This window comes from Anabrus simplex, chromosome 3 (assembly GCF_040414725.1).
Source record: "Anabrus simplex isolate iqAnaSimp1 chromosome 3, ASM4041472v1, whole genome shotgun sequence".
Lineage (NCBI taxonomy): Eukaryota > Metazoa > Arthropoda > Insecta > Orthoptera > Tettigoniidae > Anabrus > Anabrus simplex.
In genome coordinates this window covers 103,951,151-103,969,497 of record NC_090267.1, presented here as the reverse complement: position 1 = coordinate 103,969,497, position 18,347 = coordinate 103,951,151, and the positions used below count along the sequence as shown (strand labels likewise).

At 38.8% G+C, this 18,347-nt stretch overlaps 1 protein-coding gene across 1 annotated transcript in view; it reads right to left on the bottom strand.

Moving 5' to 3' along the window:
• Rep (Rab escort protein) overlaps positions 1-18,347 on the bottom strand; it is a 215,469-nt gene that overhangs the window by 23,865 nt on the left and 173,257 nt on the right. Inside the window, exon 10 of the mRNA XM_067142664.2 lies at positions 3,154-3,372. Within this exon, the coding sequence (XP_066998765.2) occupies positions 3,154-3,372 (219 nt within the window). The remainder of the gene's footprint in view (positions 1-3,153; positions 3,373-18,347) is intronic.

Below are 18,347 nucleotides of genomic sequence, written 5' to 3'. Positions count from 1 at the left end.
AACAAATATTAGTTATGCTACACTGTATCACTCAACACAGAATACATTTCTAACTTCTGAACGGAATGTGAAATACAAGCACAAACAGGCTCACTGTTATTCAGCAATTTCACTGTTAACTAGTAAGCAAAACTGAACATTCCTGACTCTAACGGGTGCGTTTTTGGTGCAACTTATCCTGTGAAGTTCAGGAATTTAAGGCCCTTTCCCGTTATCACGCAATTGTGGCAAGAGCTCTTACACAAGTTGGAAATCATATTCCTTTGAAAAGGGATGACAAAGAAAATGTTATCGAACTAAGCGGTAGTAGCGAAAATTTGTGACAGGATAAGAGGTATTTCTATACAGTAGAACATCGATTATACGTTCCCAGAAACTACGTTTTCCCATATTCGTTCAAATTACGTGGTCCCGCGAGCATCCTAACTGAATAACGTAAAAATCTTGCATTATTCGTTCCTCGAAGAAACGATTTCCTGGATCAACCGTCCAGAAAATTCAGTCCCATGAACGCTAAATCCTCGATCACACGTTTTTCAAGAAACCATAACTTACGAAAGGACGGCAACGGCATACTTACGGATCTTGGTGTTAACATCCCGTCATTGTGATCATTTGAGGAAGTACTGTACCGTGCTGGAAAAGCGATTGGCGATGAACTTACATCAGGGACGATCTTAGCACCGCATTCGGGTGGTATTGTTTAGAGAACCCTCGGAAATCAAAGCAGAGGGTGTCCACAACAATTGGAAGGAGACAGAGCACATTTTGACAGCCCTACTTGAAGACTGAATGAATTTCATCAAATGTTCTTACTTGCAAAACGTCCAGGGTAACATGATTATTATTATTATTATTATTATTATTATTAACTTTTTTCGAGTGTATCGCCGAACAGATTTTTGGCACTTCCCTAAGGGCACTGTATAGTCACTGGGCTTTCAGGCAGGAATCGAAGCTGCTCCTTAAATAATACAAATTTAGTATTTTAATATTATCGTATACGGTTATGTTATCGAGACCAGAACAGATGTTGCACCTTACATACATAAAGCCATGGGAGGTTTTGGGACTGCCTATTATTGTTTTGGTCCTAATATGAGACTGGGAATTTTACATTTTTGTGTTAAAATGTTATAAAAACTGCAGTCGTTTTATTTGCGCATGTTACATTTAAAAACGTTGTAATATTTCGCAGTCCCGACATGTGCAGCAAGCACGCCTTCCAGCTGAACTCAAGTTCGCGAATAACCATAATTTTGGAAGTGCTAATGATATTTCTTCTCTTTCCAATTTGATTGTGATTAGTGACAGGCAGAATTGAATATAATGGATTTGAGAACTTGACAATCGATACTTACATTCCAAACCATATTCTCGAGTTCAACATAACCTTTAAAAGTCGATGTAGGCCTAATTTACGCAATACAAGATTTCCATAAACTGACTATGAACAGTATACCGGTGACCAAATAACAATGGAAGATAAAAAAAAAAGGGGATTTCGCTATCATGTTGGACAATTTTATATCTAATGGGCATTATTTTATTAGATTAGAGAATTAAAAACTACTTGTGGTTGATTGTTGTTTGGCTTGGCATTAGGGGTATTAGATTTTTTGAAGAGTTTAGCAGATCAAATTTGCTGAACTGGACGAAGTTTTCAGAGGAAACTGACAAAGTTTTGCCAGTAAAACTGAATATAAAGTTTCAAGATTTTTAAATCGTGCACCCGTAATAAATGTTTGAAGCTGGCCCCGCGTTCTAATTTGCCTGCCTCTCACACGGAGGGCCCGTGTTCGATTCCCGGCCAGGTCAGGCATGTGTACCTGGATATGAGGGTTGGTTCCAGATTAACTCATTCTACGATTAGGCCTATCTTTAACTGAGGAGCTATTTAATGGTGAAATGGCGACAGTAGTTTGATTTGGTTCAGGGATGTTTGTAAGACTAAGTATACGCATTTCATTTTTGTGATGTTTAGCAATATTGTTGATGGTTCATTCATTCCCGGATTTTGCGCTTTCCTGTGTGGTAAGTTTTTTTCCGTGGTCCCTCCAAAAACAGAGAATCGAGGTTCTACTGTATAAATATAATATGATGAGAATCTGGACTTCAAATTTATGATGCACTAAGCAGGAAAACGTGTTAATGAGAAATGCACTAACGAGGTTTCACTGTACATTGTTCAAAATAACTACCGATTTGTTTCACCGTATATTTGTTTGTACAGTTTACAACTAAATTCAGCATGTCATCATCTGTAAACAAAGACCATGATTGTAAAACTCTCCACATGTTCTTTTTGACCGCCAGTAGCCATGTAGTCGCTATGTTTAAGCGGAGTACGAACATTTTCATCACTTTCCTGGATCTCCTTTTGTCTTTACCTGCAAAGTATGTACAATTATCTGCATCACAGATCACAATATTTTCCTAACCTGTTTTTGCTTCACTGAGTCATGACTATTGGTATACCGAAATCAGGATCTCTCTATACATAATCATTCTCTTCACACAAGATATCATCCACATCATCTCCTAACACCATCTGTATTCGGTCATTCTTAGCTTCATAACTTTGTCATACCTGTATACTGTATCTGTAAAAAAATGAAGTCCACATGATTATACAAAAGCAGAAGTAAAACATTACCAGAAGCTGTAAAAATCTAAAATTATAGCATGAAGTTTGATGGCTGCTGACAAAGGACAATGCTAACTTGACAGGTAGAGGAGAACCAAGACAGTGTTGCCAAATAGAAACATGTTCAAATAATTTGATCTGGGTCTGGTGGATGCAACGTTACCAGTGCAGGACAGATTTGGTTTGGTAGATGTTCCGTGGTGTGAACATACTGAACCATAGGAACAGCCTTACCTTATCCTTGTTTACATTTTCGTCTTATGTCTCCTTTTGCTGAATTCTTGTTAAGTAGGAAACCTCTACACAACCTACGACTGTCTGCTATCGGCTTGATGAAACTAGGCGTGTCGTTATGCCCACAGCTTGCTGATAAAAATACCATGGTAATGTTCAACATATTGGGTCTGAGGTTCACTAGCTAGCAAGGATGAATGTAAACATCATTCAAGGCCAAAAATGATTGATTACTCAGTATAACAGGTCATCAACGGAACAGTGATATTTACCTGGTTAACAGCAAATTCAAAGTCAAGATCAAGATCTGGTCCAGAGCAAAGAAACACATTGGAAGGTACATTGGCAGAAAGATCACACTGAGAAGTTTCGGGACAATTGTAATATAGCGACCATAACACTTGGGGTTTGAGAGCTACAGCATCAGTCCGTTCAACAGCCTCCTCAGTGCTCTCGCCACCAGCCTCCACATCACCCAAGGTGCTCCCATCCTGCAAAAGTACAAAGTAATTAAAACTCATAATAGGTATACCACTATTATATCTACAGGGGTCAAAATTAAATCCACTACATGCTTATTTTAGCCTTCTTGTACTTTAGTAAATTCAAATGTGATTTTGACAAAAACAAACTGTTCTCAAATCAGTACTTCTAAAAGTCACACATCTGGCAAATCAAAGTGATGAGTTAAGAATTGTTTAACCCCTCAGCGTCGCAGCCGTTTAAAGAGATTCCTTCCCCGCGGCCGGATGAGAGTTCAACTACGCGCGACTGAAATACATTGATTCACGTAAAACGTTACTACTAGTATAAGAGTAGCCCGATATTCACGAAATTTGGAATTCCTTATGGTAGAACTATGTACATGAAGATAATTACATAATTGTTTCACATTTCCTTAGTAATTTAGTTCCATGTGATAGAGTTCGAAGCACTCTTCGAGACAGACACCCAAGGCACACTCCAGGCAGCAGTACACCGATGTCTTCTTTTCACCGTGTTTTGAACACGCGATACACCGTCTCTGAGGTTTGGATTTCTCACCCTTGGGTGCTAATTTCCTGATAAAACGTATTTCCTGCAACCTTGGAACTGTATTATCTGATGCGCGCCAGCCTTGAATATTTCGTTTCCCGCCCGAGAAGCGTATTTTGTACTACGTAAACAAACCTTCCATCAGCTGAAACTGATAACTGCTCATTGTTTGTCCCTGTGACTTGTCTAAATATTATTGGAGAATCTAGGAAACATAATTCTCTCTTGAAAACTTTCCTTTGACCTGTATGCGTATCTATAGTCTCCTACACGAAATTTCCAAGTACTGGTTCCTCCTCATCGTCACTCTCATCATTTACCACTGCATCGGCCACAGCCACATCATCTATTTCATTATCACTACTGCTAATACTGCCACTACTACTTCCGACTAAACTTTCATTTGAATTATACAATATTTCAAGCACGTTACTCTCAGCAGGAGCTAGCTATTGAGCGCGGTGCGTCACACAAGCTGATAAAGCTGCAGCGGGACCGAAAGCGGCAGGACGAAACTGAATGAGGGGAATAACATTTATGACGAATCAAACCAACTCGATACATATTTCAGATTAAAAGGTCGATACATTGTCTTTCAAACGAGATATATACCATGCACAACTGCTTCTTGTGTCGTATGACAGAAAGCAGCACTAACTGATGCCTACACAGAGCACTCGTGGAGAGTTACGAAAAGACTACAAGCTGAGAAATAAAGACAAATATAATAAATAAACCGCACTCTTAATACAAAATTAGAGCAAAGAACATCACACGAAAAGACAAACTTCTCAGATCATCATTTCTTTATTTTATTCTGTGGGAAAGAATGAAGCAAACGGACTATTAAAAAAGCAGGGATTGGTGCTCAGACATAATTGACAAATACTTATCCTTGCAAAAGCAACTACACTTTAACGATTTTCAATTCCTATTTAGAACACTGATAAACCCGAAAATGTTTTCTTGGAAACAAAACAATTTGCATATCCATAACACCAAACTTCTTGGCGCTATAGCCGTAAATGTGAAACCATGTGTGGGTCTATACCACGTATGGAGGTCGGCGGCTACGGAAGAAAAGGGGTTTATACCACGTATAGAGGTCGGCGCTGAGGGGTTAATAAGAAGGTGGACTTGGCAAGTCTTATATGGTTTGAGGCTTATGATTTTATGGATCTTTCATGATTATATCTTATATGATATGATTAATTTCTGAAGTTCTTTTTAAACAAGTCTTAATAACAGGTGTGATCTTATTGCGTTCTTGAATGTTCTGTGTCAATTTTGATATATTTGCAGTCAAACAAGTTTGTTTATATTAAAATCAATTGTCACCATGAAGCTTACAAGAATCAAAAGGTTACAAGGTTACAAGAATCAAAATTATCTCCGAAAGTGGATTTTTTTTAAATTTTTTTTTTTAGCTGCTTCCTCTTTGCTCTAAATATTTAATTCCATAATTAGTGACCATTAGGATTCATGCACCTTAAGATTATGTGTCATTGTTTGTATCCTAACTCCTAACTTAGTCACAGAATAATAAGCTCACCGGACAAAAAATTATAGTTTTGTTATTATGAGTTTTGACTTGACGTTTGGGTGCTGCCTTTTGGTGGAGGGTAAGTGAATTAATCAACAGCCAATCATAGGCAATCGATCACTCCGATAGAGCGTGTTAGACTCCAGTTCCAGTTAGCGGTGTTGTTGATTTTTTGTTTACTGTAACCACGTGCTATCAGCTGTGTGTTGCATTGTGCTCAGTTCTTTTTGCGGTCTTTGTGCTAGGTTGTTGTTCGTTTATATTTCGTAGTGTAGAGTTTATAAATGATTTGTTTAGTATTTTTAGTATAGCACGTTATATTGCAGTGAATAGTGTGTAACAGGTGATCTAGTTTATATAGTAGCTTAGTTTAATATTTCGTTCGGTAGTAATATAGTAGGTTAATTTTAGGCCTGTGTGTGCATTTGATATTCTGTCATGTCGACGCCTATGACTAAGGATGAAGCTCCCAAGAGAAGAAAGCTCTTCGGACGCGGTACACCCTTAAAGAGCCAGGCCTGGGGAATTGTAATGTTAGGGAGTCATTCTTGACAAAGCATCAACAATGGCGGCTAGAAAGAATGAGCTGATTAAGTGGGAGAAAGAGCACAATATTTCGGATCACGATGACATGGGGAAGGTGGATCTTGCGCATGTCTTGAAACAAAACAAGCCCCAGTGTCTAGTTTACGTGGTGGATGAAATAGCCAGAAGGAACGGGCATAAAGTAGTTCACCTTTCACTTTACCAATGCCATTTTAACACCTTATAACTGATTTGGGCCCAATTGAAGAATTATATAGCCGAGAATAACCGACTCTTCACAGTTTCGGAAGTTGAAAGATTTATTTTCGAAGCCGTAGGCCGTATAAGTGCGGAGGACTGGAGCAACGTTGCGAGACACATGAAATCCGAGATGATTAAAGCTCACAGACGATTATGTTGAATACTTTATTATCTCTGTAGGATCAAGCGAGAGTGAAACCTCAACATACGATGACAAATGCCGATAGCGACTCAAAAATGAGTGGTATATTCGCTTTGTAGGATTATTTCCTTTGTTACGGGACACAATCTAAAAGCAATGCGAGATGATCTACAGGGTGAGTAGAAATTTAATTTAATTTTCTCACTTTTTATCTGTTCGAGCAATGACATCTTTTTATCTTGCAGCCTAATCCTAAATGTGTTGTGTATTATTGTTCATCTTACATGAATCGTATACGTTGCTACAAAGAATAACTGATTACAGACTTATATTCCAGTATTTGCATTTCTGTTCGTGTTGTGTATCGTAAATCAGCTGTTTGTATTCGTAGCAGTTTGGCACCACTGTCTGGCTTCCGGCTAACTGTCAAGTCGAAACTCATAAAAAAGGGACTACAGTCACCCTTGGAGAGATCATTACAAGCATCATTTAATACTGTGTAACTCCACCTCTGAACTTAACCACCTGGATTCGGTTAGGAAGCAAATCCAGAAGTTGGGGAGGTACGTTGCATCCAGGTTAAGCCACTCGCCGAGGACTTGATCGCGCAATTCCACAGAATTGTGGGGATGCTGATGTCAGCATTTTACCCGCTGGGTTCCAATACATCCCACAGATTTTCAATGCGGTTCAAGTCACGTGATTTTGTAGGCCAATAGAGATGTAATAGGGTAGGGGAGTGTTCATAAAATCAGTCACATATGCGTCCAGCCCGATAAACTTTGCTTTTATCTTGAAAAAATTGGGGTATCAATAGTATACTCATCATGCAGATGTTGAATGAAAGGCAGCACCCGATCATCCAGAATGTTTCAACAAACATGCTGGTTCATTTAGTGGTCACCTCAGTGAGTGGGCCTAATCCATGATAAGAAAAACCACTCTTAAAATATCACAGACCCACCCCTGGCACCTTCGGTGTACTCGACGTGCGTCATTGGAATACAGGCAAAAACGTGATTTGTCAGACCACATTACGTTCCGCCATTCAGCTACTGCCCACATACGATGATTTCTAGCCCATTGAAGACGCAGGGCTTTATGTGCTTGTGTGAGCAATGGCCTTTTACGAGATGACAGATTCCAAATGTTCATTTGATGCAGTTCCCGTCGCAATGTTCTCTCACTAACAGGTTGGGATGGACCTTCATTCACTGGCTGCAGCAATTCCTGTCAGTTTTGGAAGAGATTTATTCACAAACTGTGAAACATATCTCCGGTCCCTCTTAGTCAGGATCTTTTTCCGACCACAATTCTGACGTGTTTCGTGGCCATGTGTAGTACACCACTGCTTGTAGACACTTTGAACAGTCCACTGAGAAACACCAAGTCCACAAGTCCACATCATGGGCATAGCCAAACACAATTGTCCCTTTTTGCCACTCATTCACATCCTTACGTCTACCGATATTGACATACACTGTTCGCTTGAAACATCAATGCCTCACTGATCGCTACTGCCCTGTGCTCATGTAGAGGCAGTGCGTGTGTGGTTGAGCACGGGACTCGTTTGCTGTGCCATCTGTACAGGCTTAATGATCCATCTATGCGTGTGTACTAAGGTGACTAACTTTTTGTCTGGTGTGCTTACATACCTACTATGACTGTTCAGCTTTTATCTTTTGAAGCAATTACCCAAGAGTGAAGCAAATACTCTAACCCTTAATAACGGCACAATTTTGGACGAGATTTCAAATGTGAATGTCACACCTACTAGCTTTGAGAATCATATGAAAAACGGCCAAGTTACCAAGTTATTTTCAAGGTGCCAGGGCTGTGGGTGTACACATCAGCAAAGCACATCTAGACATCCAGACCCAAATTATCGTTGATAGATAAAGGATAAAATTCCTCTCAATAACATTTGTTCTTCAGACGACTTGTTAAACAATGTACCACCTGCTCCCTGTATGTCAAATGAGACAGATTTGGGCAAATTCAAGACCAATACACAAAAACAGATAAAGCAATACCAGAATAATATCAATCCGACCTTTTCAAATTTTGTAAACGAGTTCTCCGAATATCTCGTGAAAGCAACTGATGTCTTCCCTGAACATAAACACTCTGCTAGAAAGTTTTATGCCTTGAGGAAAAAATAAAAACTTGCACTTCAAGATAAATTATACAAAATTGTCAAATCGCAAAAGACAATAAAAAAAGGAATAGGGCAACAAAAAAAATTAATAGCTTTACACCCCAGTCAGTACTGTTACGATTTTCGGAGACATCAAGGTGTTGGAATTTAGTCTCGCAGGAGTTCTTACTTGCTAGCAAATCTACAGACATGAGGCTGTCATATTTGACCACCTTCAAATACCACCAGACTGAGCCAGGATTGAACCTGCCAAGCTGAGGTCAGACGGCCAACACATCAACCATCGGGGACACACAATAAGGCAAAAAAGACAAAAATATACCTATCAGTTAACACAATTTTAATACTACAATCAGATAAGAAAGGCAGTCTGCAGAGTACCAGGAGATAATTGAAAATAATGCATAATTGCTATACACGGCATTGAAAACCATTTCTCTTCTCTCTATTTAACCAGCAATGAATGCAAGTTCATTATCCAAGCTCACTGTCTGCATCAGAACAAATTACTTTAGATGGCACCTATCAACTCTACACCTCTAAGAGGTCACTCTTGCAGAGAAAGGTATAGCTGTAGATACATCAGCAGGACCAAATGACGTGTTAATGAGGGTTGTGAAATATAATTCTGAGTGTGAAATTATTGCTAAAATAAATGTTGATAACATTCCATGTCCCTTCATGCTTTCAAAAAGCAAGAACCGTCTTGATTTACAAGTCAGAAGAAGAGAAAGTTGTGTCAAATTTGAGGCCCATTTCCATCTGTTCAGTTTTACATAGGGTTATTGAGAGAGTCCTAGATCACAAGTCGAGAGAAATTGTGATATTCAACGAAAATCAGAGGGGTTTCCCTGCCTCACCTAGCACAATAACACTTCATTGTTACAGTTGGTTCTGGCCAAGGCAAAAAATGAGAAAACTGATGCAACCAGTCTTTCTCAACATCCAAATGCCAAATGATAACACTGGCCATGATAATCTCAGAAGAGCCCTAGAAAGTTCCACCGCTCCATCTACACTTCGTAAGTTGTGAGTTTCATTATGGTTCTGTATGTTTGCCATCAACCACAACTGTTTGGATGTGTCATTTAGTTTTAAGTTTGGATGTGTTGTTCGGACATGAATGTTTTAAATTAAGACTGTAAATTGTGGCATACGAAAGTGTGATGTATTCACAAAGACACACAAAACGCTGTCACTTGCGTACACAGATTTTATTTACAATTATTTACAAGTTAAAGACACATAACCTAATCAACTGTCGTCACAAACAAAACACTACTACGGAAACATCACAAGACTACGACTGCCATCTTGAAACAGTTGCCTGCTGACTGCCACATTAGTATGTCGGCACAACACGACTTCACAAGAACAACTCCTGTTAAACAATAACTCAACTCTACCATTGGGACTGTCTCTTTATATAGGTTGCCTGGCCAGGCTTCGAGAAGGATGTCACCCAACACCTTTTCTCGTAAATTCTAGAGTGCCTAATACATAATTACAATGTAAAGAACATTTTCCAACCATCTAGTGACAAAGGTATGTTATTCTGGATGTTATAGTGTGTTGCACAATGTTACGGTGGATTGTACATCATCATCATCATCATCATGAACACCACCACCAATCGGTTTACTCATCGCTGAGCGTCGTGACCTCATTTCTTCACTTCATTAGTAACTGCATCCTTTACGAGATTTTTCCATCCTGAGAGGTCTTCTTAAAATATTGTGAAGAGGTAGACCGGTGATCTTTGCTTGGTCTAACCATCTACTTTTTGTTCTGTTGTACAACATATATACAGGAAAAACCATCCACTGATGACAGTACAGGATAGGTCCAATTACAGAAAGCTCGTGGTAGGTCACAGATGGATGGATACCAGGATCCAGATTCAGATCACGGAAGCAGAGAGAAACAGGAGGAGTGAGAGAATAAAGAGGTATTGGTAGAAAGAAGACGTGCCGAACAAGTCACTTGTGATCCTCAGGGGTCGTAACGAACCAAATAGAACAGGTTCTTACTGAACTCAAATATATACAACACGTTTCATGACATAACCTCACAAATAATACGCTTGAATCGTCCGTACATATGACGTAACTATGCAAATAATAAAATTACTAATACTAAATGGATGTAAACACTTCATAGCCAAATCTCACAAGTAATAATAATCACAATCATAAAAAAAAAAAAAAAAAAAAAAAAAATCATGATCAATGTCCCACTCTTGTCGCCCGGGTGTGGTTAACAAACCTCCTCCACTCCTTTCTGTCCTTCCACTTTTCCTGCTCCATTACTTCCGCCACATCCAATCCAGCTTCTCTAATGTCCTTCCAAATCTGATCAATCCACCTTCTTCTCGGTCTTCCATCTGGTCTCTTTCCCTTTACTTCTCTTTCCAATTTCCTTCTTGCTACCCATTCCTTTCGCATTCTTTTTTACATGTCCAAACCCTCTCAGTCTTGCTTTCTGTATGTTCTGTACTAACAGTTCTATATTTAGCTCTTATTGGATTTTAATACTTTGAATTCTATCTCTTCTTGTCTTTAACTGATGTTCTTAAAAATTTCATTTCTACTGCTGGGATCTTACTATCTTGTCTCTTCTTAGTTACCAGTGTTTCTAGTCCGTATGTTACAATTAGTATGAAATACTGTTTATATAATGTTAATTTCGTTCTCTTGGGTGCTTTGTCATCCCATAAAAGCTCTGACTTGTTGATAAGATGTGCCTTCAGGTACTTAGTCTGTTATTAATTTCAGGGTTGATTTCATTATTTCCATTAATAATGTTACCCAGATATGTAAACTGTTCTACATTCTCTAACAGTTCTCTGTTTATGTTCACTTGGCTTCTCTTTTTCTCTTTTCCACAGTGCATGATTACAGTTTTCTTTTTAATAATAATAATAATAATAATAATAATAATTTGAGCTCGATATAGGCATTCTTTACCCATGGGTTAAAAAATATTGTTTTTAAGTTATATCACTCTACTACACTTGTGTCAATTGTTTAACTTGTTATTGGTTATGTGTGTACAAATGTCTTCTAATTGTAGCGTGGCTGAAGATGACCCAATATATATGGGGTCGAAACTAGTCCCAGTTTTATAAGACAATATACAAACTTATGGTACTGAATAGGTGGACCCTTCTCTACCCTTTGATAGCCATCTACACTTGTCTAGCTACTGTTCTCTCTTGAAGATGACAATAAAACCCAAATCAATGCCAACTACTCCAGAACTAAGAGCACAAAACTACGAAGAGTGTTTTGCAAGGTTCACCATTGTCACCTACACTCGGAACCATTTCCAGAATGAATTCTCAGAGGAATTGATAGCTAGGGATTATGGGTTTCCACTCGTAAAAGGCTTGAAGCCTCTCAACAGTACTGGGGTTTGCTGATGATACCAGATCTGACAAACAGCAATGAGAAGATTCAGTGTGGTGGTGGTGATTATTTTTATTTATTATTATTTCTTTTTTGCTAGTTGCTTTATGTCGCACCGACACAGATAGGTCTTACGGCGACGATGGGACAGGGAAGGGCTAGGAGTTGGAAGGAAGCGGCCATGGCCTTAAGGTACAGCCCCAGCATTTGCCTGGTGCCAAAATGGGAAACCACGGAAAACCATTTTCAGGGCTGCCAACAGTGGGGTTCGAACCTACTATCTCCCGAATACTGGATACTGGCCACACTTAAGCGACTGCAGCTATCGAGCTCGGTGGTTATTGTTTTAAGAGGAAGTACATAGGCAATCATCCTCTATATAATACTAAGCAGAGAGAGAAAATGGAAGGAATCAGGAGATACAAAATGTAGATATTGGCCGAAGGACAAGGGCCACAAAGGGTGTGAAAATGAAAGACTCCCTCAGGCCTTGAATGCTCTAATACCATTGGGGTCAGAAAACAACAAGAGTTGACAAAGGAGAGGGATAGATGAAAGTGAGGAGCCTGGCACAAGTGGAAGCAATGCCAGGACTCGGCTGGCACCGTGGTTGCTCCCAAGCTCAGAGAAGCTGGGGCACCTTTTAGTCGCCTCTTACGACAGGCATGGTATATCATGGGCATTATTCTACTGTTCCCACCCACAGGACAAAGAAGATTCAGAGAGAGAGAGGCTTGAACATCGATGTCTAAATCAATGTCCAACATATCTAAAGGTCAGTTTACTGATAGCCCAATTTCTGTCTTCAGTGGAAATATAAAAGTGGTATTGCAAGATGATTCCAACAGATATCTTGGAGTGAACTTTCGGAACTGAATTACCTTTGACAAACACAGCACAATGCAGGATCTAAGTCTCAAACTGGAGTCAATGTCATCTTCTCTACTTCCAGCAGACCAGAAGTTTGCCATCATAAATTCTTGCGTGTGCCCAACATTAATTTATCCATTTCAGACAGTTACGCTAAATTGTATTCCACTGAAATTTCTTGAAGACAGCGACAAAATGATAAAATGCATGCTGAAAGAAATCCTCTCAACTTCCTACCGACACACTTGATGGTACGATGTACACCCACCAGAAGTTCAAAGATCTAGGACTTTTCTAATCATGGTGAGAAGCTGTCCTGCAACAGATTCATGGCCTTGGTACCCTGCAAATGAATAGAAACCCTTATATTTTGGAGGGTAACAACCGCCTGCGAAAACTACACGTCACTTTGTGACAGCTTATTAAATTTCAAGAATAATCTATCGGATTCTAAGAATCTAAGACATTTGCTTAGGGATAAAGAATTCCAGAAATGGTGCCAGCTTCCTCAAAAAGTGTTTTCTTGCCTATTGTGCAGTGACTGGCATGATGCTCTAAAGATACCGTTAATATCAGAGCAGTTGAAGCCATGCCACAGAGGTCCCAGGCAAGGCCGCACTAGATAGACAGGCCACAAGGCTTGGACCGTGATGTCACGCGAGTGGCTGGCGTTCAGTATGGCAGTGTAGGGCCCGCTCTCACTTTCACCATGATATTGTTCATTTATTCAACCTTAACGATAAAATTGAACACTCCTTCAATTGTGGCTTTACTTAGGCTTGTATACTACACGAGTTTTATGCGGGGAGAAAACTGGCAGGGCAGTATATGTACATTTCTTTACGTAAAATTATGCTGACATCTGTCACTTGTAACTCAACACAGTATCTTGTAAAAGATCAGAACGTATAATACGTATACAAAAAGTTTTAATCTTACTAGGAAAATGCATGATGGCAATTCACAACAATAGTCTGAAACCTTTCTTAGAAATTAAGCTGCAATTTAAAACTTACCTAACAATTCCTAAGGTTTCAGTTTATACATTTTTATTTTCCTGAGGATTTCTTCTCATCCATGAGTTTGTCTACGGTAACTTTTCTATTGTTATTCAATAATATATTACAAAAGATTTATATACATTTGTCAACGAAATGTTTAAAACTATTTATTTAATCACTGCATGTTTAAACATGTTTTCGTTTTCCAGAACATTGTTGACAAGCGAAATCAGAATTTTTCTCTGAGAATCCTCATGTAGAAACATTAGTATACAGGTTTACATTTTGTAGCTCTAAAAGTGTCTGGTACAACACCTTTTGGTCCAGGGCAGGAGCAAGCCAAGGCCGCACTAGATAGACTCAGATACACATTTTTTGTCTGACTCAGTTGTCAAAGTCAGGATAAGTTGTCAGCTTGATTAAGCCAGTTATTCAATAAGATTTTAAATAAATGACCAGTATCAAACAACTTTTTGTGTGTGTGTTTCGTCAAATGGATTTTGACAAGTGGTTTGTAAATTGCTTTTGCACAGCTTTTCAAACATTTTCCTACTAACACTGTTATTATTCGAAATTATGCATGCTACCTTATAAGCTATAGGCCTATCTGTTAATACTTTAAAGACTTGCAAAGTTAATTCTTCTAAGAAATGTCACGTTAGGTTCTTACATGGAAACAAATCAACGTCTTTATTTTTTTTAAACTGAATGACAACATAAAAGTTTGTGCCGTTGTAGCTAATGTGGTGTTATTTTCTCCGCTTTTACTACTAAAAGCAACTCCCTCTACCTTTCCTCCTAGCGGGCGATCTGGCCGTGCGGTTAAGGGCATGCGGCTATGAACGTGCATCGGGAGATAGTGGGTTCGAATCCCACTGTCGGCAGCCCTGAAGATGGTTTTCCATAGTTTCCCATTTTCACACCAGGCAAATGCTGGGGCTGTACCTTAATTAAGGCCACGGCCGCTTCCTTCCAGCTGTTAGGCCTCTCCTATCCCATCGTCGCCATAAGACCTATCTGTGTCAGTGCGACGTAAAGCCACTAGCAAAAACAAAAATAAAACCTTTCGTCCTTTATAGTTCAGCTCAGGTTTTATGTAGACTCCATCCAACAAGTTACAAAATATTTCACGCTCCTTTAACAATTTTAGTTTCTTTTTCAAGTAATTCCAATGTGAATCATCAATACCCGAATTTCCCGTGCCTAGTTTTGCAGTAAAAGACTGAATAACCAGGTGAGGCATTGTAAGAAACGTTGACTGTCTTATCTTCTTTTACACCCCAGGAAATGCGAAAAATATTGAAGTGAACCATGTTATTAGAATACAGGAGTAAAATACTTTCTTTGCAAAGGCTATATTTAACTGTTCCTTACAAAATTATAATTTATCAGTAATGATACACTCATCAACTTCACTTTCAATTTCATCGATTATTTTGTGTACAGATTCTATTTTGTCGTGGACAGTCACTTTTGAGTTAAAAGCAGGTCTAAACAGGAAGTTACAAATACTTTTCTAATTTGACCATTTTAATATCTTGCCCCCGTCACCTAATGCATGTATATCAGGGTTATCACTCATGAAAATATCATGTTTAATGGATTTAAAATCAAGAGCCTCGTTTAATGTTAAGGAAGTACCAATTTCCGGAATATTTTCCTCAGTCATATACATTTTGAAAATACAGACTTTGGCTGTTAAAGTTGACGGAGGGGCCGATGACCTTCGATGTTAGGCCCCTTAAAACAACAAGCATCATCATCATCATCATCATCATCATCATCATCAAAGTTGACAGAAACTTTGTCCAAATCTAATTTGCGTTTAATACTGAAATTATCCTGAACGTCATCGAAGTCCTTGATCCTGTCATATTCTTCCTCAGCTTTCTTTCTTTCCTTCCTCTTCCCGTTTTTCGATTTTTTCTTGTCTTTGAATAGGATTTTTGCTTGGTGTTGGAAGATTTTTAGACAGATAGGCAGGCACATTTTCAAACTTGGGAATAGCATCGCTTGAGAGTTTTAAATGGTTAGGTTTTACAGTTAAAAGAGACTCATCAGGTCTTTTAACAGAATCGTCCCTAATTACGAAACTTCGAAGTGTTTTATGCACACAACTGAGCTTGCTGAAGGGATGAATTCTGTTCGATGGATGGCTACGATCCACTTTTGTTTCCGAAACAAGCCAGTAGGAAATTTAAACACTGAAATATTAGGCTGTTTTGAACTGTAGTTGATTCTACAACCAGGTGTACAATACGACGTGGCCTTAATTCACAATGTTCACACGCGTTTAAATCATTCAACACATCGATAGCTTCACTGCTACGAGGTTCAGATCAGCCTACAAGTCACTGGCGAGAAGTGAAGCGGCTGGCGGCACGTGTGACGTAGCGCTTGAAGTAGAGGGGGAGCCTTATGGCCTGTATATCTAGTGGGCCTTGTCCCAGGACAACAATTGTCGTTTGTATTGCACCCGCTCACTTCCTGAGTCCCAGATTAGCATTTATCTCAGGGGTGATCAGTTCGAAAACGATAAAAAAATCTTATATAAAGAAAATCAAATTATATATCGGCGCATCAAATGAACACAGGGATGAACGGGGCATGCAAATTAAGGTTACGGGGGACGACTCATTCATGGATACAAATTTTTGACTCCACAATAGGACTGGGAAGTGACAACTTAAATTCCATGGGCATACTGGACTAACTACAATAAACAGATATGGAAACTGTTTCCTATTGAAATTGCAATGAGGAGCAATTTATTCACTTATTTGCATACTACACATGATGACAATTATTACATTGGGACACTTCCATCCTGAAAAATAAATGACATACTACTTGGATTTACCTCACTACTCTGGTAGTGTAAACATCTGGTGAATTCGCCCCAATTGGTTACTGGGGATCGAATTCACATCCGTATGAGTGGACGTTTCACTGCTGGAGATCTTCTTTCGGAGACGAAGGCACGACAGTAACTTTTTACTGTCGTCTCCTCGTTCCGTTTGGACACGAGACACTTCCGGTATGTACATTCTGGTGAGCCGGACACCCACCGTGGAAATGTTATCGCCTCGAAAAACGGGAATTTATAGTACGGACAAACTCTAGCCTATTATTTCCAGATTCACAAACACGCCAGGTAGAGTTCATTAACTCAAAGCCTATTTTAATATTTACACTTGTCAATACGACAAGACATACGGAAAGGTTCATTACAATGCTCTGACCATGAAGACATGTGCCGTCCGTGGGTTATTTACGTATCTACCGCTAACAATCTCCCCGTGAAAACCCAACATCTGGTTCTGAGCAGTTCGACACAGGACGACTGTCCCTATCATATCCTCCTATGATTATTAAATAATATCATTACCATTCTTTATCTGATCATTATCATATTCTGTGACTACCATCAATTAATTTATTATCATCATTAATTTCAATTATAATCCTATATTTGATTATTATCATTTGTCATCCGGGATGATTATATGCCAACCCTTGCCGACGTTTCAAACGAAGGGTCGTTCTTCCTCGTAATTTATCCGCACAATTTAATGATCAGTTTCCTAATAAAATATTATTATTATTATTATTATTATTATATTCGTAACCATGAATCATCGCCCATTAAATATCTTAAATTCCTTTCATCATAATTATTATTCTCAAATTACTATTGCAAGTTCTTCATCTTCTGCTTCTTCAACTTTTCATTATTATTATTATTATTTCACGTTTACACTACCGTTAGCGATATTTATGGTTAAATGCATAAACCTTTACAATTTCAGTCTACTTTGGCACTACGCAATTGATATAAGACAAGATTCACTTGGAGTATGATTATTATTATTATTATTATTATTATTATTATTAATGGAAAGATGATATTTTAATTTCCACTCTTTAGAATTTAGTCACATATGTTAAATCCCGTCATGAACCACTAAGATCTGCTTTATATCGGTCGGGACAACACGGTATTCGGGACCGTACCTTCAGTTTCGTACTGCCGTTAATTTATATGGGGACACACGACCTCCCAAGACACATCTCACAACCTATGGCACATCGTGGCTGGGCAAATACCTCCAATGCCAGCGATTGCTAAACTATTCCTTCCAATTTGAAGTCCATTTCCTTTTATTGGAACTCTTCAAACATTTAATTCATAAATTAATCCTCGGTGCGTGGATTCTGCCACTAACAACACCGGAATATGCATTTTATATCATCATATGCCTTGAGATTCATCTTTTTCATCATTACAAACAATACGGCTCAATTTATTTCACGCCGGATATTCGTCCTACATGACTTCCAACTCTAAATATGGGCTCAAACCACTCTGGGCTTTTAACATATCGTGACCATTCTAATTCACGTGCCTCTATTGCTTTTAAACAACTTTTAATGGTTAAAATAAAGTCCGAACGTGAAATCAACAATTTACGTAAAATCAAACTGATTACGCGATTTAAAGTCTTTACGCTACATGTCATCTCC